The sequence below is a fragment of the Micropterus dolomieu genome, linkage group LG06 (assembly GCF_021292245.1).
Source record: "Micropterus dolomieu isolate WLL.071019.BEF.003 ecotype Adirondacks linkage group LG06, ASM2129224v1, whole genome shotgun sequence".
In the NCBI taxonomy this organism is placed as follows: Eukaryota; Metazoa; Chordata; class Actinopteri; order Centrarchiformes; family Centrarchidae; genus Micropterus; species Micropterus dolomieu.
The window spans coordinates 8,542,911-8,567,195 of NC_060155.1; the positions used below are offsets into that span (position 1 = coordinate 8,542,911).

The following is a 24,285-nucleotide window of genomic DNA, read 5'->3' on the forward strand; positions in this document are numbered from 1 at the left end:
ACAAAAAACGTGTTTTTTTGGATAGTGCTTCAACACTGTGCACACAAATGTGTAATTTGTACTTTCACATGCTAAATGCCCATTAAAAACGTTGCACTGTTTTATCACAAGCGGAAATTATGACAATCAATACTACTTTGTGTTTCTATTGTATTTTTTAAAAATTCAAAATGACATTTTGGTAAGATTTGCATGCTCCTCACCAGCCAATGCCTTTGTGAACTTCATGTATTATGTGGTTTATAATGGACTGTGGTACAGAAACAGTGAGCTTACATTGTCCTGTTATCTGTCAGTGGTTATACTTGATGCACTAGATGAAATAGTTTTTGAGATGTATTTACTTTGGTATGTTAGTCCAGATGAGATGTTGTTTATTAATGAACAAGTAACAATTATTTTCAAAAAAACATATGGTTTTACTGAATAATTAAGTAAATATCATTTCTTAACATATCTATCTAAATAAACCTAATTTCTTGACTGTCAAACTCTTCTATCTCACAGATGACATCTTTGTCCTGTCTTGGAGGGGGGGGGGGGTGCAATTCGCATCCCTCACCACTAGATGTTACTAAAACTTACACACTGAACCTTTAAGTAAAAGATTAATTCTTCCACTACTGTAGGAGGTGATGATAGAAATCTTTCACTATTTCCTGACTTGTTATAGACCAAATGATTATTGAATAATCAGCGTATTCAATTCTGTAATGAAAATAATAATTGCAGCCCCATTTCTTCAACTGTTCGTGGAATTGGAGATGATGAAATTTCCATTTGTTCTGAGAACTTTAAGGACTTCTTGTCCATGTTAGACAATATAGAATAGAAGAGAAGAAAACAGATAATAGAAGAGAAGAAATAAAAACCTTTATTTCACACTCAAAACACTTTGAGTAACAGGTGTGCTGAGTTCAGATCATTAAAACAAACGATAAAATATTAATAAAACCAACAAAGAAAAAGCAAAAGTTGAATATATAATATAATTATGGAACTGAATATGAAATGAGAAAGTAGTAGAAGAGAATAGAATAGAACTAAAGTATATTTACACCATTTCAAATGACCAGCGTGAACCCTTTTAACGTTTATTGCATCACTACCAACTGGTGTAGTAGCATACTAATTCAAACGTACGCACACGTGCGCACATAGACAGACGAACAGACAGAGTGACTGGGATTGTGTTGTGTGTTACGGCACGTTCACAGTATGTCCCAGGGGCTAGTGTATCCCATCATCACCTTAGCCAGGCTGAGGTAGACAGAGAGAGGGAGAGACATTCCTTTGAGGTGACACATCCTGTAGGTGGGACTTTCGTATCACCGTGGTGACAGGAAGGCGAGCCAAATGCTCTCATTACCCACCAACCCTTCCTTCAGTTTAGTGAGTGGGTGTTTGTGTGAAATGATAAATAATAAAAGGGAGGAAAAGGGAGTGAGAGTGAAATAAATCAGGGGTGTGTTTTAGTGTGTGTGTGTGTGTGTGTGTTTGTGCATGTTCACATGTAAAAGTTGGCTCGAGTGGGGGACATAGAAAAGCAATGAGTCACTGACCCATTAACCCAGTTTGATTATCAGTGTTGCAATATAGTCTACATTTAAAACTGTAAAGGGCTAATAATGAAGTCTTATGAACAAATATTCATTTCATAAGAACTCAACTCCACCTAAAATCTGATCCATTATGACATCTACAGATTTGAAACAGCAGTTTCTCAAGTTTCAGGTTGATTTCGTTGGTATCCTGACTAACAGAACAACGGTAACATAAAACTGAAATTATTGGCAGCCTCTTCCCTATTTCTTTAGAAAGGAAATGGTACGCACCGGGGAGAAATGCGCTTGGATGAAGCTATTTCTGTTCCATCAATTGGAGGATATTTATGTTCATATTCATGTGAGGAGAAGCGTCGGTCCAACATGTTTGCTTATCTTTCAAACTATTGTTTTCTAGTGATCGTTTATGTGATGCAACTCGCACAGTATGAATGAATATGAAGGACATAAATATCCCTGCCTTGTAAATAATTATCTGACAAAAGGTCAAATAGCTCAGAGCCAATTATTTACACTTGCTGTGCAATACTCAACATTCATTTGTGCTGTTGGAGGCAGGATGATATTTGGCCCTGGTTGGCAACACTGATGACCAGACATGAGGCAAAGAATATTAAAGTTAAGGTAACAACTAGTCTGGGTACCCCTGAGAGGGGCATGCGACCTAGCTGGTGTGGTTGAGTGTGCTGTTCTCAAGACTTATACATAAAAATAGTTATTTGTAGCCATGCTAGCAGTGTGTCGGTCTGTCTGTCAGTCCCCACTTTGGTACAGACTGAAAAGTTTCAGCAGTTACTGGATGGATTGCTGTGAAATTTGGGGAAATCATTCAGCGTGTTTAATGTTAATTAGCTAATTTTATCTCTCTTTCATCTGGCATTGTGTTTGACTTTTACAGCTGATGGCACGGGAGAGCTCTCAGGAACTCATGAAGGCGGTTTCCTCTCTGTTTCAACCCGGGGGTCCCTCCTCGTTCACCCTGCTGATGTCCAGCGTGTCGAGCCTCTTCTGTGGGTACCCAGAGGGAGGCGGCTCCAGGGTCCTGTCCTTCAACTGGTATGAGGACAACAACTACAAGGTGTTCCTTGGGGTCAATGGCACCAAGAGCCACAACTATGTTTATGACGACTCGACGAGTAAGTGAGGAGGTGTTGAATTGTCAAAGTGTCAATTCTAGGAAATTACTGTACTTTCCCTTTTACCTTAAGGATAAGAGTTGCATCAAGAATAAGATATGATGTTCCTTTATTGATCCCTGTAGGGGGATTTCAGATGTATCTGAATTTTCAGTACAAATATGTGTTACGTGTTTTATAATGATTTTGTTGCTGTTTTAAATCTAATTTTAGTTTAGCCATTGTTTTATTTCTGTACATTTCTTGTTTTTAAGTTTTTTGGGGGTAAACACCTTCGGTCTGACCAGCACCAGACCCTTTTAAAAAAAAATCCACTTATTTATTATGTTTTATTGTTCATTAAACTGCAGCTTTGGAAGACTACTGCCAAACTTTACAAACAGAAAGCAAAAATGTTTTTCCAAAGATTTAATGTTTTTGTTTTTGATTGTTTGTTTCTGCAATGATCCAAACTTATTTAATTTTTTTCCCCAAGCTGTGAGCAGCTCCTCTAATCCTGTTGTGCACTGCATTCTGAACAAAAGCACACTCAAATATCTATCAAATTTAGTATGCATACTGGCCAGCTTTGAATATTTAATTTTTTGTTTTCAGCACTTTATATTCAAAATCTGTTTAGTAGTTTTGAGTTTGCCATATACAAGTCTTGAAATTTCCACTATAAAGCTGTTGGATAAACAGTGGGTGACTTATTTAGCCTACGTGACTGTTATAACTTAATTGATAGCATCTGAATGGTACCCAGGTCTGTGTGTTCTGTGTCATTGAATATGATACTTGATGTCTCTCTCTTTTGTTTTCCCCTTATATATCTCTTTTCTTTTGCAATTCTTCCTCCCTTAGCTCCCTTCTGCAACGCCATGATGCAGACCCTGGAGTCCAACCCTGTCACAAAAATTGTGTGGAATTCGGTCAAGCCCCTGCTGATGGGAAAGATCCTGTATACCCCCGAATCCCCTGCGGTCCGCAAGATATTAAAGAGTGTAAGAGAGACCACATCCAGCCCGACCCCTCACCTCTATCTCTACTCACTTTTTCCTCCCCTTCTCCATTTCTTTCACCACTCTCGGTATCTGTTTATATGTGTCCAAACTCCCACCCTTCTTAGGAATGAGCTGACTACCGAAGCAAAGTACGGCAGAGGGATAGGGAGGCTGTCTACTGCAGTGTGAGGGAAAGGAAGAGGAGGGGAGAATTAAATAGTAAATTGAATGTGAGGGTGCAGCAATGAAAGGGAAAACAGAATGTTTTTCAGTCTGTCACATCTCATTCAGTGGAGGAGTTTTGTTAATGAGAATTTAGCAACCTGCTCAGGAAAAGAAAATGACCTAATGTTTTATTAGATATGTTGTTTGAAAGGTATTGCAGTTTACAGCGTAGGTAAATTACATTTTCACGTTTCATGGATCTCATTGATTATTATTTTATACAAAGTAATATCATAATATAAAGTATTGAGTAAAAGCAAAAAATAAAGCAAAGAGAATATTAGCACACATCAACAGAGTTATATGTCGATTGTGCTTCTTCACTGCTTGTGTGCTAATTTACATCAATCTGCATTGACCTGATATAGTGTTTATTTGTCCTTGTGTGTGTGTGTGTGTTGCAGGCCAACACAACATTCGAGGAGTTAGAGAGGTTGAAGAACATGGCCAAGGCCTGGGAAGAGTTGGGCCCACAGCTCTGGGCTTTCTTCCACAACAGTGTGCAGATGAACATGATCAGGGTATAAATACAGCACATACATTTTAGTTGACAATTTTATAGTATGTTAGAGGTTGCACGCTTCTGGAGCAACTAGGCATTAAGTGTCTTGCTCATGGACACATTGGTGGATGTGTCGCAGTGGGGAATTGAACCCGGGTCTCTCACACCAAAGTCATGTGTCTCATCCATTGCCCCATCACACACCTCACACACACACAGACACAGATACTCTCGTAGTTGTACACAATTTTGTGCACACCTGCAAACTCTAATTTTCATTGAATATTAATGCACTATAAATGTACAACCAAAGCCACCATCAGTACATTTGAAAGATTTTGAACAAGGGAACCGTGGAATTATCCTTCATTACAAAATAACCATTGTTAGAGGCAACCAATAATAAGCAGAGGTGTGGACACCAACCCATAAGATGGATTTAAGTCAAATTCGAGCCACACATTTGATAAACTTCACATCAATTTGAGCCGTTTGGTGAAAATCTTGACACCCTCCCCAAGCCCAAAACAAAATAATCTTTGGAGTGCAGTGTTTTTAAAGAATGCAGACAAACTACCCAGCTAGCTGGTTGCACTCACCATGTCCGGTGACTCATCCATTCAGGATGTTCAGTTTGCCAACACCAGCTTCCAGTCAATCGGCATTCAGCTTGAGCATGCAATACTCCTCTCAAATGTGGGGTTTGACATTTTGAAATTGCAATAAATTCTGTGAAAATTTATTGTGTTTATGACTTAAAACCCGAAGTTGGTTATCATGATGATTTAGGGGCACTTTTCATATTGCCTAATATACTATGCAGTGAACTAAATGGCACTTCTTCTTGCATGTGTTATATGTTTATATTACATACAGCAACTATACAACTATCTCAATCACTGCAGGACACTCTGAGAAACCCAACAGTGATGCGCTTCATGGACGACAGTCTGGGGGGCACTGACTTTACCACCAAAGACATTCTGAACTTCTTAAACAATGGTCCAGAAGAAGGAAGGGAGACAGGCATGCCCAACTTTGACTGGAGGAACATTTTTAACATCACCGACCAGATTATACGCATGTTCAACCAGTATGGAGAGGTAAGAAACACAAATTTCTCTTTTACATCAGAATCCTATTTTCCCCTATTGAGAAAGAACATGCCTATTCTTCACTTTGCTAAATGTTGCACATTCCCAGGACTAGGTGTTCAGCCTTTTGGAGATCAACTCTCAGTTCTCCAGACAGGTGCATCAGTCTTCCAGGTCTGCTCCCAGGAGATTGCAGCCAGGCCCTTTTGAAACGGAGCAGGCCACTTAGCACGGCTATAGAGCCGCTCTCCCGTCCAGTAGGCTGAAAGGTGGGGAGAACAAGCCTGCTGTCACCCCCCTCCGTTGCTTCCATTGTGGAGCCAGTGATAAAGTGCAGAGTAGGCGGGAGTGAGTCACCCCACTATGAGCTCAGCGCTGTTTTAGTGTATGGCCCCTCATTGAAACAGACCCTTGTGGCTGCGAAATAAAAGAGGGCAAATCATTCTGTCCATCCTTCACGCCTTCCCCTCTCTCCTCCCTCGTCTGATTTAAAGGGGGCAGGGGTTGCAGTTTTGCCTATCAGCGCAGCCATCTCAATCTGTCCTTTGTCTTCAAGCTCAGCATCGAGACCCTTCAGGGCCCCGCAAACAAACCCAGGCTGTTTAGCCAATTAGATATAGCTGTCAGCTAGCATGGGGCCTTAGGATAGCTGTTGCAGTTAGCATTAAGTCCTCACACTCTGTGAGGGGTATGTTTCTCACACTGAAATCCCATTGGAACATGTGTATCAGTGAGGGTCTCTCTTCTCAGTCCATCTCTCAGTGAACATTATTGTGTTTTAAATGTATGGTCCCGTAAAGATGAATGGAAAGTGGTGTCTCGTCTTTCTTTGAGTGCTCTCAGGCTATTGTACAGTAATGTGAATGGAGACATTAGACACGGTGTACACAGGGGTGGAGGGGGGGTTAGAGAGCAGCGTGTTTTTGTGTGTGTGTGTGTGTGTGTGTGTGTAGGGTGGGAGTTTCACATGGCAATTACGCCTGTTTCATATAGAGAGAGAGAGAGCGTGCATGTGAGAGAGTGCGTGAGAATGTTGTCTCTGCAGCACAATTGTCTGTGTGTAGGTATATGCTTAGATTACATGTATGTATGTTTCTGCATGTGTGAGTGCATGCTTTTGCTTCCCGGCATGCACGTGCGCGTGTTTGTGTCTGTTGCTGCAGGATGAACGTAGTCGCTCAGACTCTCCCATGTCATCAGATTGCCTCAGTGAAAGATGGTTCTCATTAGAGCGAATGGAAAGTGGAAAGTACACAGTCTTCAGGGGCAGGGTATTGTTTGAAATGTTTTGGGTGCCAGTACAATACATAAATGCATTTTTTTTGTTATCCTATTACCCTAGTTTGAGGAATATAAACAATCATCCATATAAGAACTTTGGTTAATTAAAATAGTCTAAAATGAGTTTCAAATGTGTGATTTAGTTCAGGAAATCTGATGAAAAACACAAGACTAAAAATCTGCACATGCAACATCCAAACATGCAATGCTTCATCAGTTGTTTCCACATGGAGGAAATGCAACATGTACCTAATCCAATATATAATCAAATTAGACCCGGTCACACACTTACACACCCACCTTCATTATTTCATCTTGGCTCAAATAGCATCTGCAAGATCATAGCAGTTCAAAGGGCATTCTTAATACATGAATATCAGTATACATGCAATGTAACTACTGTGGCATACAACATCTTCCCAACATCAAACCTGCAACACCGTTTTCTCTCTCTCTCTGTCTGATTATAGTGCATCAATCTGGATAAGTTTGTGGCTTACACGGATGAGTCCCAGATGACCCGTCAGGCCTTGTACCTACTGGAGGAGAACAAGTTTTGGGCCGGTGTGGTCTTCATGGATATGTTTCCCTGGACCGCAAGTGTACCCTCGCATGTCAAGTACAAGATCCGCATGGACATTGACGCTGTGGAGCGCACCAACAAGATCAAAGACAGGTCAGTAGCCGCTGTGCGTAATGATTTAATTTACATTACATTTTAGTGATGTTTTGTCATAAGGACCGCGCAACCCTTTTTGCTGGTGACCCCCAAAATAAAGCATCTTCTTCCGACTCCTTATCACAAGTTGTATATATCATGTTTTAAGAGCATTTCCACCAAAGAGTTTTTTCCCCCTCTTCTAACCTCAGATTGTTTCATTTGAGTAATTGTTTGTTTTTTTCCTGTCCAGTTAATTGTGCTGTGACCACCCAGATTTATCTTGCAGCCCCTTGGACATTTACTGCTGTCCTCTAAAGCCTATGGTTTCCAAACCAGTGGTGGACGCTAATTTATTGCACACAAGATTTGGATATTTATGTTTAATTAGAAAAAAAGGCAAATGAATGTTCCAACACATTTCATTGTACATTCATTGTACACAGGATTAACCAGTAACTTTAAACTACCAAATCACTCCGACAACCTACCGTTGCTTCATTTTTTCATGTTATTACAGTCGTATAAATGAGGCAGTTTATATGGATTTGTCACAAAAGAAAAACCCATCTAGTTGGCTTCAATGTCTCTTGTTAATTCCATTTTAACTCAACACCTGCCCTTTCATGCATGTGAGGCTCTCACATACATTTTCCTCTCCCTGTGATCTCCCATTCATAAACAGACAGTATGTCAATAGCCCCTGGGGTGAACAAACAGTTTTAGCTGTTTACAGAGCACCAACACGCTGTAATTAGACCCAGTGGGTGTCCTGCCTCTATACAATTGAATAATCAGATTGAAAGAGGGCTTTGCCTCAGACTTATCCGCTTAAGTACAAGCAGTGTACATGTGGTGTGTGTGTGGCTTTAGAGATTTTGGCTTTGGTATGTTTTATTATTACAACGTTTTGAATGGATGGACAATTACATACAGCATAAAAATGCTTAAATAAATGGTTTGTTTAACCGCGATAAATGATCTTGTAGCCAATTTTTAACTAGCGGCCACCACTGTCATTCACTCTCTTTTCCTCTGTCAGGTACTGGGACCCTGGCCCCAGAGCAGACCCAATGGAGGACCAGAAGTACATCTGGGGAGGCTTTGCCTATCTGCAGGACATGATTGAACACGGCATTATCAAGCTTCACACAGGCAACGACTGGCCGCTCGGGGTCTACGTCCAGCAGATGCCATATCCGTGCTATGTAGACGACCTGTGAGTAAACCAGTCACTTCATGTAGAAGGAGATTACTTACATGGTGGATTATCCAAGAAATACTTTCATGACTGTGTATACAGAATACACTCAGCATGGATGACCCAAAATTTGACAACATTTTTGCCACGGCCACAATTAAACAAGGCAGTGCAGTGGTACTTTGTACTGATATGAACCCTTTTTTGTTTGGATATTAGTTATTAAGTAAATGTCTGTATTCTGAGCACAATTGTGCATGCACTGTGAAACTGTCTGTGTATGTGTGCTATAGTTTAGTGAAACATGTATTGATTGACTCACTGATTTGTTGGTTGATTGATTGTGCGAGTGAAGGAATTTCAGTCAATCTGTCAAAATGCCAGCCCAATCAAGACACATCAGTGACCGAAACAGAACTTAACATGCAAACAAAATCGTTACGGTTTTGTCTTGCACAAGTCACACATGTTAAAGCTGCTATGTGCAGAATTTTTATGTGATTACAGCTTAATCCATGTGAAAATAGCTGCAGCCTATGTGTTGTTTTCAGCTGATTCAGTGTCTACAGGTTGGATTTCTTGGGGAAGTGGGGTAGGTAGCAGCATAAATTGCTGTCTGTCAAAATGTGAATATTACCAATGTGTGGCACCGAAGCCTGAAATTTTCAAATCCTACGAATGGTGGCTTTAAGTTTGCTCCCTTAAACCCACCTTTTTCAGAAATCTTCATACTAAAGAGACCAGCAGTAACTGAAATTATTGAGATATTCCTGTATAGTTATTTAGAAAATAGCAGTAGGCCATCAAAAACAGATTATCCATCCGCCTTACTCACCCTCCTCTTCCTCCTCGCTCCTCTCTTCTCCTCCAGCTTCATGATCACATTGAACCGGTGCTTCCCCTTGTTCATGGTGCTGGCCTGGATCTACTCTGTGTCCATGACTGTGAAGGGCATTGTACTGGAGAAGGAGCTGCGCCTCAAGGAGACCCTCAAAGCCATGGGGGTCGACAACGGAGTCATTTGGTACACGTGTTTCATTGACAGCTTCATCATGATGACTACAAGCACAGCGCTGCTCACCTCCATCATCATGGTGAGAAAACAGAGGGAGTAGGACAGAGAAGGAGGCCATGTTGACTGAAAAACTAGGATCACGTTTTGTTTGCCGTTTTGGAGGCTTAATGTTTTGTAGCATGTAATGGTGCCCTCTTGTGGCCAATTTTTAAAAAGCTCTACTTATGGAGAAAAATGTTTTACTCACACAGCCAATGGTTGAACTGGCTCTGTGTTTGTTTACAGTTGTGTTTCGATGTGGAAGCCCACAGTATAATCACTAACTATACATCTTTTTTTTCTCTTAGGGCGGAAAGGTGCTGAATTACAGCAACCCCATCCTTGTCTTCTTTTTCCTGCTGACTTTTACTGTCGCCACCATCATGCAGTGTTTCCTGATGAGTGTGTTCTTCAACAAGGCCAACCTGGCAGCTGCCTGCAGCGGCATCATATACTTCACCCTCTATCTGCCGCATATCCTCTGCTTTGCCTGGCAGGACCGCATCACCAGGAACATGAAGTTGGCTGCTGTATGTCAATTTTTTTGTGCAACATTTTTTTTTTTACAAATACAGAAAAATGCACAGATACTGTTTAAGCACAAGATTTGTGTAGTATAAAAAACAATGTCATGTTTTTAAGGGAGATCACACATTGTAAAACATCATTATAAAACAAACTTTCATCAAAATTCTAACAAAACAGGCAGTAAGTTTAAAGGTGCGATAGAATACTGATTTTCAAGTTATATACTTGTATTTAGGTTTTCTACTACAAAATGTTTACATGCCTTAATGTTCAAAAAATACATTAATGTCTGTTTTTCCCTCTAATATCCCCCGGCTGTTATGCCTCAACTTTTGGATTTACAGAGTTTGTCTATTATAGTTACTTTAGCCGCTAACTACTAACAGCAGCTGCTGCTAGCTACGCTGTTAGCCGTGCAACTAGCCGTCTTATTGCCAATGAAGTGTCTGCGAAGTGGAATCTTGGTGCCTCAGGGGTGTGTTGGCATTAACACCTCTAACATTAGTACAGAAGCTTTGGACTGCTGGTTCAGAGCCAGCTGATAACAGCAGCTACTGTTAGCAGCAGCTAGCAGTTACTGTAGCGTTGGTAACAAGTAAAGTTTTTATGTCCATCAGTAGACTTTATAAATCACAGAGTTGAGGCAGAGCACCCAGAAGACATTAGAGGGTTTCCTTCATAACCATAAAAGCACTTTCTGTTAGACATACTGCCACAACAACGTCCAGCTCAAGCTCTAAGAATTATCGCTTCTCTGGAATTTGGGCTGGTTTATGTAAATTTTGTAGGCGTAAATATTAACAAAGTCCTTATAGGCAAGTCCCGCCACTTAGCAGCCATCTTGGTAATGCCTCCTGGCAGTTACTTTGGACCATCAAGACCTAGACCTGTTCTACAAATCGAGGTAACTGGCTTATCCAGGTAACTTCAGGAGTAACTTTGTGACGTCGGGTGTAACTTCCCGATTAACCCGTACTACAAAAGGTGGATAGGTGTTCCCCTTCGAGGGAACTCGAACTGCGTCGGTGACGACACTATGGGAACGCTTCTGGGCGTGGTAATCATGAATGAAAATACTCCAATCCTATTGGCGTTGCTAGAACGGTAGCGTGTGACGGCGTAACTGGAGGCGTATATAAGCACGGCGGACACATTAGCTTTTTTCTGTTCAGCTGGCACTCTGGCATGTTCGAGACTACTCAGAAAAAAAGCAACCACGAGAGGAAGTTTTCTTACCTGGAAGGAGAAGCAGAGGAGATGGCTGGTGAGCAGTTCAGGCAGTGTGTTTTTCCATGCCCGCGCTACATCACGGCTGGGGACACTCATGCCCTGTGTGTTTCCTGTCTGGGGATGCCGCATGCCCAGGCAGCTCTCGAGGGGGCTGCTTGCAGCCATTGCGAGGCCCTGCCCCTGAGGGTGCTGAGGTCCTGTGCGGCTCTCTTTTCCGAAGACGGCCGGATGCGCTCTCCCCATGGCTTGGGCCCGGCATTCGCTGAGGCAGCGTGGCGGCTTCGGTCATGGGGCTCCCAGCGCGACATCTCCGAGGGCATCGGGACTGCCGAGGCTTTTTCCCGTTCCTCGTCTGCTGGCTCAGACTCCCCTCTTCCCCGTTCGGCTTCTCCCGCTCGAGGTGTGAGCCCGGAGAGGCTGCGGTGGTCTGGTTCTGAGGAGCTGGATGTGCTCAGCATTATGGAGGAGGAAGACTTCCGGGAGCCGGATCAACGTCATCAGTCAGCGCCCATCTTGGAGGTGGTGACACGGGCAGTGGGCAAGCTCCAGCTTGATTGGCCGCAGGCTGTGTCGGACACACAGGCTGCCAGTAAGCTGGATGAGCTCTTCCTGCGGCGCCGCCTCCGCGCCAGTCTCTGCCTTTTTTCCCGGATTTGCATGACGAGTTGTGCAAATCCTGGGGCAAGCCCTTCTTGGCACGTCTGACTACTCCCCCGCTCCGGGTTTACAGCAACGTCGCGGGGGTTAAGGGCTTCGGCTATGGGACAATGCCTCGGGTTGAGGATGCCCGGTCTTGCGTCGTCCCTTAAAGAGCCGGCACTGCCTACCAAGCCATGTCGCGTGACATCTGCTCTGGTGGGCAAGGTGTACATGGCGGCGGGCCGGGCTGATGCGAGCCTGCACACGATGGCGGTTTTGCAGGCATACCAGGCCGACCTGCTGAAGGACATGGACTCGGGAGGGGGCCCCTCTGAGGAGGACATCGCTGAGCTCCGCAGAGCTACGGATTTGTCACTCCGAGTCACAAAGGAGACGGCCCGCGCCATTGGCTGCTCCATGTCGGCGCTGGTGGCCACGGAGTGGCACCTGTGGCTCAACGCGCCGGTCTGGGTCCAGGATGGCGACGGCTGCAGAGAGACGGTCCCAGCCGTCGTCCAGCTCCTACCGCCAGAACCTGAGGCAGAGTGTCGCTTCTCGTGGTCCCCCTCAGCACACCAGGGACTCGAGGTGGCACTCTCGCCCACAGCCCCCCGAGAGAACGGATCTGAGGACCGTTCTTCAGTCTCGCCGGGGTCAGGGGAAGAGGTCCTGAGCCCACCCCCCGAGAGAGGACGATCGAGGTCCCCTCCCTCGTGGCAGCTCAGGCAGCACCACCGTGTCAGCGCTCGGGATGCGTTAGCCTCCAGCGAGCATGTGGCGTTCTGCCTGCCCCGAGGGGCCGTAGTCGGTAGGCGCTCTGGCTCACACACCACGGGTTATCAGCGTTTTTTCCCTGGCGGACCTCTGCTTCAGGATGCTGCCGGGGACCTACGCATAACACCGGCCACCAGCCCCGAGGCTGGTGTTAGATCTGCGAGACGCATATTTCCACATCTCCATCCGTCCCTCTCCCTGGAAGTTCCTGAGGTTCGCCTTCGGGGCGCGGCGTACCAGTATCGGGTTCTTCCATTCGGCCTAGCACTCTCCCCTCGCACGTTCACCAAATGCATGGATGCAGCTCTGGCCCCGATGAGGCTCCAAGGCGTCCGCATACTGAACTACATCGACGACTGGCTCATTTTGGCTCAGTCTCAGGAGTTAGTGGTTCGGCATCGAGATGTCGTCCTCGCCCACCTTCAGCATTTGGGGCTGAAGAAGAGCGAAGAAGAGCATGCTGACACCTGCCCAACGGACTACGTTCCTAGGGGTGGTATGGGACTCGACGACGATGCGGGCCCACCTGTCGCCTGCACGCGTCGGGTCCATTTTGTCCTCAGTGACCAGAGTGAAGCTAGGCCGCACCTGCTGCACATGAGAGCCCTGCAGTGGTGGTTAAAATCCAAGGGATTCTCCCCGAGGGGAAATCCGTTACATCTGATACGGGTTACGAGCAGGTGCCTTCATTCCCTGTCAGTATGGACGAAACCTGGGGAGCGTCATGTCGCCGGACAATTATTTCGACAGACGCCTAACTCACGGGGTGGGGTGCGGTCATGGACGGCCGCTTTGCAAAAGGCTCCTGGCAGGAGCATCATTTCTCTTGGCACATAAATTGCCTGGAAATGTCCACGAGAAGGACGTACGGCCTGAAGTGGAATGTGTTTGCCACCTGGTGTAGAGAACGGGCGGTGGACCCAGTAACCTGCCCGGTGACTATGGTACTGGAGTTCCTCCAGGACCGTTTCTCTGCTTGCCTTTCCCCATCCACACTCAAGGTGTATGTGGCTGCCATGGCAGCGTTCCACGCCCCTCTGAGGGATGGGCCTCTGGGGAGGCTTCCACTGGTCGTGCGCTTCCTCCGTGGAGCCCGGAGGATGAGACCCGTGACTCGTTCCAGGGTTCCCACTTGGGACCTGGCAGTGGTTCTGGAAACGTTGGCTGAGGCCCCCTTCAAACCCCTGGAGCCGGCTGAGGCCAAGCACCTGACCCTTAAGATGGCCTTTCTCCTCGCTATCACCTCTCTGAGGAGGGTGGGGGATCTCCAGGCACTTTCGGTTTCTCCTCAATGCCTGGAATTTGCCCCGGGGAGGGTCAGAGCCATCCTGCACCCCTGTCCAGGTTCCATCCAGGTTGGCAGGTTCTACGGTGCTGCAGGTGTTTCATCCCCCACCTCGTGTGACGGCGGAGGACGGGAGACTTCATCTGCTCTGCCCTGTCAGAGCACTGAGTATTTACACTCTGAGGTCCTCCCGGTGGAGGAAAGCAGACCAGTTGCTGGTGTGTTTCGGGTCCCCCAAGGCTGGGCTCCCCGCTAAACACACGATCAGCAACTGGATCGTTCAGACTATTTCCCTGGCCTATCAGGTGTGCGGGTTACCTTCACCTATGGCCGTAAGGGCGCACTCTACTCGAGGCATGGCGGCCTCTTGGGCCCTCCTCGCAGGGGCTTCGCTCCAGGATTTGTGTGAGGCAGCTGGCTGGGCCACTCCTCAGTTTTACAGTCTGGACCTTCCTTCTGCACCCGGCACCCGTGCGCTCTCCTCTTAGTCGTGCCTACGGGTTACTGCACACTGGGGGGCAGGCGGAGGCTTCGGCGTGGCATAGTGGGTATTCTCATTCCCACAGTGTCGTCACCGACACAGTTCGAGTTCCCTCGAAGGGGAACGTCTCCGGTTACATATGTAACCCTTGTTCCCCGAGAAGGGAACGAGACACTGCGTCGGTCCGCCACACCTCACCCCGCCTGGAGTGCCTTGCTTCATAGCAAAGAGCTAATGTGTCCGGTGTGCCGGCGTGCTTATATACGCCTCCATTTACGCCGTCACACGCTACCATTCTAGCAACGACAGTAGGATTGGAGAAGTTTCATTTATGATTTCAGCCCTGCCACGCCCAGAGGCGTTCCCATAGTGTCTCGTTCCCCTTCTCGGGGAACGAGGGTTACATACGTAGGCCGAGACGTTCCCCGAGGTCTGTTGCCATGGCACTTTACACTGCATCTCTAAACTGCACTGAGCAGGTTATGTTCATGGTTAACTTGAGGTTACCCTGTATACATGGACTACACACCACATCTGTACTCAGTGTTAATGATGAGAAGTTGGCTATTAATACATACCACTTGATAAAGTATTTTTAGACTTGTTCCACTGCGGTTGCAGCGGAAATTAAGTTTTTCTTAACACAATAGCATTATATTTATACAGCAAGCCCTGCAGTCTCTGTGATTTTAGGGAGGAGATCTTTAATTTTAACTTTATTAGATGTAGCCTATCTGTAGGCTATAGTTCAGGCTCAGGCTATAGAATTGAAGTGTTTTCATATTTAGATTTAGACTATTTTTGGACTTTATGTGTCCAAAAAATACGGAGCCAGGGTGGGGGTTAATAAACAAAAAAAAGAGACAAAAAATCCTAGATTAAAGTGTCAAATTTACATGAACAAAAATCAGAAATTCCCTGAAATATCAAGTCACAAGTGAATGTGGGCTTAACTCACCTAATTCCTCACTGCTAAATCTGATTGTGGAGTCTAATATACAGTAATTTCCCACTGGATGCATAACACACGGCAGACGTGTGGTGTTGCAGCCTTACAAAGTGAAGCGATGTGGTTACTTGAAAAAAACAACCTATTTTTCAGAGAGTTTCTATCATACAATGTTAACTTGTAGATTTTTGATTATTAGTTTCTCGTAAATCTACCACAGTAATCGAAGTAATTGAAAATTCTTTCCCCCTCTCCACTGGCTCCAATTTTTTATTACAATGGACACAATGTGCAGTTGTATCTTTACATCTTAATGATATTACACATAAATGAAACATTCATAAAATACGTAATAAAGAATTAGCCTACAATAAGAACACTGTCAAGATAATTACAAATTTACTGCGATGCCAACAAGCCTCCCGGGCTTTGTCGGCTGCCACGATATTAGATTTAGCTGTTAAGGTGTCTTTAAACTCATATCCTGGCACTATCAACGTGCATTCTTCTGGGGAAAATACGGGGCATGCGCCGTTGCGAAGAACTCTGTCTGCACGGCCGAACACGCCCCTTTATGTGAACGTGCACCAACTCCAATTAAGTTAACATGGGGTTAACACCGACTCAACTAACCAACATCTTATTCAGCGTCATAGTACCATTTAACACTAGTGCAGGCGGTCAGAGTTTGTCAAACCTGAGTTTGCTTGATAACCCGGAGTAAACTCTGAGTAGGTTGAACTCCCTTCGTAGTACAGGCCACAGCCTCCTATCTGAATGAATAGGGAGAGAAAGCCAAAACTGCACTTTCACTTGTCACCAGGACATAAAAGCTGCATGTACAGAATCACCAGTAAAATCTGAAATAATTGCTAAAAAAGTTTGAAGACTTTTCCCCACTGGTTTTACTTCTACTATGCATGTGTGTTAGTAGTGATGCATGCGTAGTAGACCTTATGTCAGTGGAACCACACTGTTGGCTTAATATTTTTCCACCTTGGCTGTTAAAAGCAGACAATTGGCTTTCTAGAGGGAGGGGCGGGATAATCTATCCCTATAGAGTTGTATTGAGGACTGGAGTCATCTATGCCAAAGTAAATAGTTTTCCATTATATGGCACCTTTAACTTATTGTGTATCATCATTTCAACAAATAGTATTACCAGTGACAGAAGAATATATATGTACATTTGTTGCACTTAAAATGTTTTATTCATCACAGACATTGATAAATTGAATCTTGAGACATTACATTTTGCTGTAAAATGTCTTTATGTAGATATTCTGCACAACTTGTCAGTAAATCATTTACCCATCCCCTTGCTTCTCTAGAGCTTGTTGTCTCCAGTAGCCTTTGGCTTTGGGACGGAGTATCTGTCGCGGTATGAGGAGCAGGGTTTGGGTCTCCAGTGGGACAACATCCAGACCAGCCCTTTAGAGAAAGACACCTACTCCTTCCTCACATCCATCCTCATGATGGTGTTTGATGCTGTCCTCTACGCCATCCTGGCCTGGTATCTGGACAATGTCTTCCCAGGTTGGGCTGCTAATACTGTATGATTTAATTTAGTATTTTACCCCTTTGTAGGTACAACAAGTTTACTAAGCTGAAACTTACATCAAATTTCTCCTTCACAGGGCAATATGGCATTGGTCGACCATTTTACTTCCCATTCCAGCCCTCATACTGGCAAAATCCCGCACCCTCTCACACAGAAATGGCTGATCCAGGTTAGTATCACTGACTGTAAAATCTCTTACATGCCTCATAACTGAGCAGCCTGGTCACAGGAGGTTTGTCACTTTACTTAACCTAAGAGGAAGAAGTGAATATCAGCCCTTATTTTTTGCCTCAAAACTAATTGCTTCTCTGCAAAATTCTAATTCCCGTTGGAAGACTGTGGTTGTATTGGAAAGGTCAATATGCAAATGTAATAAGATGACACTCCCCTTGCAGCCCTCTTAGAGCAAGAATTGAATCAGCATCTTGGTAGCAGTTTATTAGGGTGCACTCTTTCCAGCACAGGGTCTGAAACCTGTTCCTCTCTGAATGAGAATGCACAACACCTCTAAAATGGTTAACATTTCACAATGATGGCATCTAACATGCAAGAAAACAATGTTACCATCACTAGCAAGATACATGTACACACCATCTCTAGTCGACTGTGAAAGGGGAACATCCTAACTGGGAAACGGCTCTGCGATCTGTCTTCTTCAGATGCTGAGAAACCTGAGCAAGACAATGTGGCGAAGGATGCTGAGAGCCAGGGCACACCAGAGACACACACCTGTAATGGTTCAGCTGACAGGAAAGCCTGTAAGCACCAAAGTAAGAGGGAGCAACTGGAGAGAGAGAGGGAGCTGCTGAGACGACAAGGGGAAACTCCAAACCAGGAGGAGGAGTGTCAGGAGTCAGGGATGGAAGGTGAGGACATAAATACAGAACTGCAGCCTAGGAGCTAGGAGGAACTAGCAGCGGTAACTCAAAGAAGGGCCGACTGTAGATTGGAAATTAACATGTGGGGAACACACTGAGGACATCTGGTGGACAGGCAGGGTAACACACCACACCTGGATCCGCAAGATGGAAAAGGAATGTCACAGATATGAGACGATGGAAACTAGAGAGGAAAAACAAAGACAAGGTGCAGTTGCGTCCAAACTCTTGATGATTAGGACGTGTAACTGGCGAGTATCGCCATTAGGGAGAGTGTAATTTGATGTTGCATGTGAAAATCTGCTGCTGTTTGAAACCAAACCTTACTAGACAACATTGGTCAGAATTACACATGATAAAATATTCAGAACTTTCTATTGAATATTTCATGGAATGTGATATTCTAGTTATGTGTAATACACCATAACAATTTCTCTTGTTATATTGTTTTTGAAATTTTGTTTCACAAGCTTTTAATTTCTTAATTTTGATATTGAGAGCAAAGCTATTCCACCATCCAATATATAATCTAAATTCATATAATCTTTCTGAAGTTAACTCAGCCTTTTTGGGTCTGTTTTGCCATGCAGGTCAGATGTTCTTTGAGAACGACCCATTGGGCCTGGTGATGGGGGTGCAGATTAAGGACCTGGTGAAGGTGTTTGACAGAAGCTCTCGTCCAGCTGTCAACTGTCTCAACATTAATTTCTATGAAAGCCAGATCACATCCTTCTTGGGGCACAATGGGGCTGGAAAAACCACCACTATGTAAGCTGAAATCAGATTTTCTTATTTGGTTCGTTTAAAGAACACAGATAAACAAAAGTGAAAAATCTTTATGGCAGCATCCCTGCAGGAGAGGCTCTCCTAGCAATATTTTACCATTTGAAAGGGATAATCAAATATTTCTTATAAATTGCCTTTCTCTTCGAGACACTTTTTATAGACATCTGGATTACCCTACTCCCTTTGTGAAATCCCAGCGCACATTTGTATCCTATGTGCTTCTGCTCTGTCCAGGTCAATCCTGACTGGCCTGTACCCTCCTACATCTGGCACAGCCTACATTAATGGAAGAGACATTCGGACCGACATGGACATCATCCGCTCCTCGATGGGGATGTGCCCGCAGTACAACATCCTCTTCAAACAGTGAGTTAGATTACAGAAGGTGCTGAACCGGAGCACGAACATGAAAAAAAACATGCAGACTGTGGTTCCAAAGTATACAGCAAAAAAGTGCAAAACAAGAATGGATCTATTGATGTTGAAGAACAAACTAAAAGTCGTGTTGATATCATTTTCTTTGTTAAAAGTTGCTCATTGAACTTTGAAAGTTTAGAATGTCTGTCCAAGATAAAGTGAGGACTTTGTAAAAATCAATGCACATTTTTCAAAATGAAAAATGCTGAAAGCAAGAGCTACTGATTTACTGCCCTATCACAGACTTTGCACAGTCCCACAAATGTCAAAACAACAATTTTACACTCTTCTTCTGTAAAATTGTAAAATGATTACTGCTGCCCCTTTTTTGTTCCAGTCTCACAGTGGAGGAGCACATCCTGTTCTACTCACTGCTAAAGGGTCGGACTCAGGAGGAGGCGGAGAGGGAGGTTGAGGACATGCTGGTGGACCTTGGGCTGCCTCACAAGAGAGACGATGAGGCTCAGAACCTTTCAGGTGGACCACGTGTTCCTCTGTGTGAAGGGGAGAGTGGGCGAGCTAGAGTTTCATTCATTCCTTCATCATTGTTTCTGCTCTGAACAGTTGTTTCTCTCTCACACTCTACAGGCGGCATGCAGAGGAAACTGTCAGTTGCCATGGCATTTGTTGGCGGATCAAAAGTCGTGATCCTGGACGAACCCACCTCAGGAGTGGACCCCTACTCCAGGAGATCCATTTGGGACCTCCTACTAAAATACAGAGCTGGTAAAAATGTCTCATTTCTCCCCTTTAGATCCACATTCTAAAATGCACGTTCTACCCCCACCAGTACACATCTCACCCATACTGTCCACTTTTTACTGCTACATTAAAGACACTGAAGAATGAAACCAAATCCTTGGCAGCTTTACAGCTCTCCTGAGGCATTTGAATTAAGTAGTGAACTGATCAAACGGAAAAATTCAGCTTCAAAAAGCAAAAATTGCAGTCATAAAATCAATAATCTGCTGGCAAAGGCACTTAAAAGTTATGATAACTTCATTATTTGTTCATTTAGAATGGGCTGATATGTTCCTTCTAAAAAGTACTTTATTAAAAGTTTGACCCATGTGCAGGCCGGACTGTAATTCTGTCCACTCACCACATGGACGAGGCCGACCTGCTGAGTGACCGCATCGCCATCATCTCCAAAGGACAACTCCACTGTTGCGGATCGCCCCTCTTCCTCAAGAACTGCTTTGGAGTTGGTTTCTATTTGACACTCGTACGCCGAATGAAGGATCTGAAGAAGAAGGAGGTAACGTTTACCTTTTACACAGAATCAGCCAGAGAGCTCCTAAACTATGTTATTTCTGTGCCGTCTTGTCTGTTTATCCCTCGTAATTGTTTTCAAACGCAGACACAAAGGAGAACATCTGCTTTTCTTTCACTGAAGTTCCAGTCTCCTGGTAGAAGCTTTGAATTCTTAAAGGTGTTCTTGATTTTGCTGTTTTCATCAGAACGATTGCGACTGTGCCTCAGACTGCTCCTGTTCCTGCTCCATCTGTACCAGATACAAAGATCAGTCTCAGAACCAGTTCCAGCATCTAGACAGAGTTCTAGATGGTAAGTGTATTCTGCATATTAGTTTTACTCTAACTGCATATTCATGAAGTACTCCTCCTCTGTTTGTGTGCATGTGTTCTCTTGCACGTCTATGTTACCCAGAAAACCTGGGATTTAAACCCTGTGAGTGAGCACATTATGAGAAATGGAGGACATTTTGGCAGTCCCTTCCTTCTTCAAAGAGCTGTTTGGGTGTTAAGACTTAATTTTCCAGCTATGGTTAGATTCAGATTTAGGTTAAAGTTAAGATAAGGCTTAAGATTACGCATGTAGTTGCGAGGGTTAAAGTTAGAGATATGAGCTAGGGAATTAGGGTTAGGTTTGCTTTCACGTATTAGGTTTTTCTGTGTATATCATTAATGTTTATCATTAAACATTCAACAATGTCAGAAAAAAACATGATTAGTTATTTACTACAAGTTTAACCATAGTAAGAAGTTCATTGAGAAAATCAAGTAAATGAAAGTCCTCACAAATATAGCAGTACAAACCACTGTATGCGTGACCTTCAGGGATGTGTATGTGTGCACTGGTTGATATTCCTGTGGCTGGCCCACTTATCAAAGTTTTAAAACAGAAACAGAACACACTATTGTTTCACATTTATAATTTAGTGGTGCTGTTGACCCACATGCCTTCCCCTCCTAATTCTGCCTGAGGACACTGTACTTGAGATGCAGTGATTCAAGCACAAATTCATTCATGCATTTTAGTGCTTGAATAATAATGTTTGTTTTGGGCATAATTAGCAGTTTCCCTTGCTTTGTCCTTTTCTTGGTTTCTGCTATTTTTGCCAGCACTTTACTAACCTCTCCATAAATTATGATTTTCCGTCTTCTTCCCAGGGGATATAGACAGCATCACTGGTCTCATCCACCACCACGTCCCTGAAGCCAAGCTGATCGAGACGATTGGCCAGGAGATGACCTATCTCCTCCCCAATAAGGGCTTCAAACATCGAGCGTATGCCAGCCTGTTTAGGGAGCTGGAGGAGACACTAGCCGACATGGGCCTCAGCAGCTTCGGCATCTCTGATACATCACTAGAGGAGGTAGGGATTTAATGCTGCTTTTACACTGCATGAAACAGATGGTAAACATGAGCTTCCAGAATATCACATTTTCACAGCTTGCAATTTATCTGGATTTTATGAGAAATCAGCTTTGGGATTTCTGACATCATCAACAAGAAAACAGCCATAGTCCGGTAAAAACAAAAATGTAATTGTATTAATCTGAGCAACAAAATAAATGAAAAAAATTATTTAATTTTTAATAATAAGACCACCACCTCTAACAAACACCTCTTGAATATGTTTTCAGTGGATGACTACAATGATAAAAACTTGTACACTGCAAAAACCATCTTAACAGTATGTTTTGTCTACTATTGTGTCTTTAAATTCTTGTATTCTCAAAAAAGAAAATTACTTTTAAATGTATAAAATTATTGAAACAAGTAAGTCTGGACTGGAAACAGGTGGACCTTAAACTGGCAGAAATTTGCAGTTGATGGCAGCATTTTCCCCTGAATACATTTCCTGCTATGTTTTTTAAAAGATACTGATAACGTATATCATTTTACTTTTGAACTTAGGGAAGAACTTTTATTTAATGTGTGAAAAGTTTTGAAAGTTCAGGGAAGTTGTTTTTTTCTTTCCAGATATTCATAAAGGTCACTGCAGATGGAGAAGCAGCGAATAATGCCACCACTCCTGGTAAATACCTCCACTGATATTCAGCATGGCCTTTTCCTGGAATAGAATTTCTGACCCGTTGCCCTGTGATGTTTATATATTGGCCTGGCACCTGTTTTTACCATTGTTGTGAATTCCCTTACTCACTTCCCTAACTCTAACATTGGCTACTTGTGTAGTATTTCCATGAGGTGTGGTGCATCATTTGTCAGTTTTAACCCTCGAGTTTGTGTGTGTGTTTTGTGTCTCACCTGTGCACTCATGCCTCTAGAACAGTGGATGTTACAACGGAAAACAAACGGCAACAAAGTTGGTGCAGAGGGAGATGAAGGTCAGAGGTTTAAGTGCCCAAAGAATTCTGACAATTTAAGCTTTTTTATTGAGACTGCTGGTCAGTCAGTATGTGCAAAAATTATTGTTATTCAACAATAAAGTTTTGACCGGGTATGCAGGATTTATCACATGTAGGTAATTTGGATGTCATCTTGTAAAGTGCAGTATTCTGACATTAAAATGCTTATCTTTGACCAATTTGTTGGCAATAATTAAGCAGTTTAAGTGATCCATGAATCTAGAGCAGATGCTCTGCATGTACTGTTAAAAACAAAGCAGGGATTATGATATTCTTAGGCTTTATTTAGACAGTTTATTCTGCTTGCTTGCTCTTTTCTAGCACAGCACTGCTTTAAATTCAAATTCATACGTTTACTTAAATTAATTATTTGTCAGCTGCATAGAATCTGAAAAAAAAATCTGAAATGTCAGATGAGTTTATGCGCCTCGCTCAGTGGAATCTCAGCGGTATGACTAAGCCTGCTTCTCCAGCTTGCTACCACTGCCTCTCGAGCAAATACTCCAATAGATATTTTATATACAGTACTTACTGTATCTTTTCTTCACAGAACCTAATGGTGTGACGCAGACTAACGGCATAACCCATGGTGCATCAGATAGCAGTGAAGGAAAGGGCTCCAGGCAGGTGAAAGGGGCCACTCTGATCCTGAAGCAGTTTCATGCGCTGCTGGTGAAGAGGTTTCACCACGCCATAAGAAGCCAGAAAGAGTTCCTGGCACAGGTATATGTGTATTTTTTGTATTGGTTTAAACTGTGCGTGCATTGTCTATGACTGACTCTCATACATCAGAGTGTTGTGACTTGCTTACTTGTATTTTGGCAATTTCAGATCGTCCTTCCTGCCAGTTTTGTCCTAATAGCTCTGATATTCACCACGATCGTCCCTCCGTTTGGAGAGTATCCAAGTCTGACTCTGACCCCCTGGATGTACGGACAGCAATTCACCTTCTTCAGGTCAGACCTCATGACAAACACGGAAATGTAAAAAAAAAAAGACACTAGCTTTAAAGAAACCATCAGTTACAGTATGAATCACATAAACACTGAGGTACCCGACACATTGATCGTGATCATATTGCTTATATTTCTCCAGTCAGTTAGTAGCTTTAACTTAATTTTTGTCATCTCTATTTAGTAACGAGCAACCATTTGACCCCACAATGAAACGCTTCACAGAGCGCTTACTGAGCAGACCAGGCCTGGGGACACGCTGTATGGAAGGAGAATCACTAGGGTGAGTATCAGGACTTTCGACAGGACAAGACAGGACCATAATTACATGAGTACATCATATTTCATGAATTCAAATACTGGTACAGAAATCCCCCAACATGCATTCAAACATTTGGAGCTCAAGTAACAATTGCTGAATTCTTACCTGCTAAGCTCATCAGATGTTTGATCATCCAGTATACTGTCACATTATCATTAAGGCATCACAT

General features: G+C 43.7%; 1 protein-coding gene across 1 annotated transcript in view; it reads left to right on the forward strand.

The window, feature by feature from the left end:
- Positions 1-24,285, forward strand: part of LOC123972633 (retinal-specific phospholipid-transporting ATPase ABCA4-like) — a 43,436-nt gene that overhangs the window by 7,063 nt on the left and 12,088 nt on the right. The window contains exons 8-30 of the mRNA XM_046052188.1: positions 2,464-2,701; positions 3,545-3,684; positions 4,314-4,430; positions 5,317-5,514; positions 7,257-7,462; positions 8,487-8,663; positions 9,517-9,739; positions 10,008-10,229; positions 16,917-17,121; positions 17,223-17,315; positions 17,806-18,012; positions 18,615-18,792; positions 19,045-19,176; positions 19,565-19,704; positions 19,816-19,953; positions 20,304-20,485; positions 20,688-20,793; positions 21,639-21,844; positions 22,456-22,510; positions 22,761-22,820; positions 23,392-23,564; positions 23,673-23,797; positions 23,979-24,077. Of these exons, the coding sequence (XP_045908144.1) occupies positions 2,464-2,701; positions 3,545-3,684; positions 4,314-4,430; positions 5,317-5,514; positions 7,257-7,462; positions 8,487-8,663; positions 9,517-9,739; positions 10,008-10,229; positions 16,917-17,121; positions 17,223-17,315; positions 17,806-18,012; positions 18,615-18,792; positions 19,045-19,176; positions 19,565-19,704; positions 19,816-19,953; positions 20,304-20,485; positions 20,688-20,793; positions 21,639-21,844; positions 22,456-22,510; positions 22,761-22,820; positions 23,392-23,564; positions 23,673-23,797; positions 23,979-24,077 (3,620 nt within the window). The remainder of the gene's footprint in view (positions 1-2,463; positions 2,702-3,544; positions 3,685-4,313; positions 4,431-5,316; positions 5,515-7,256; positions 7,463-8,486; positions 8,664-9,516; positions 9,740-10,007; positions 10,230-16,916; positions 17,122-17,222; positions 17,316-17,805; positions 18,013-18,614; positions 18,793-19,044; positions 19,177-19,564; positions 19,705-19,815; positions 19,954-20,303; positions 20,486-20,687; positions 20,794-21,638; positions 21,845-22,455; positions 22,511-22,760; positions 22,821-23,391; positions 23,565-23,672; positions 23,798-23,978; positions 24,078-24,285) is intronic.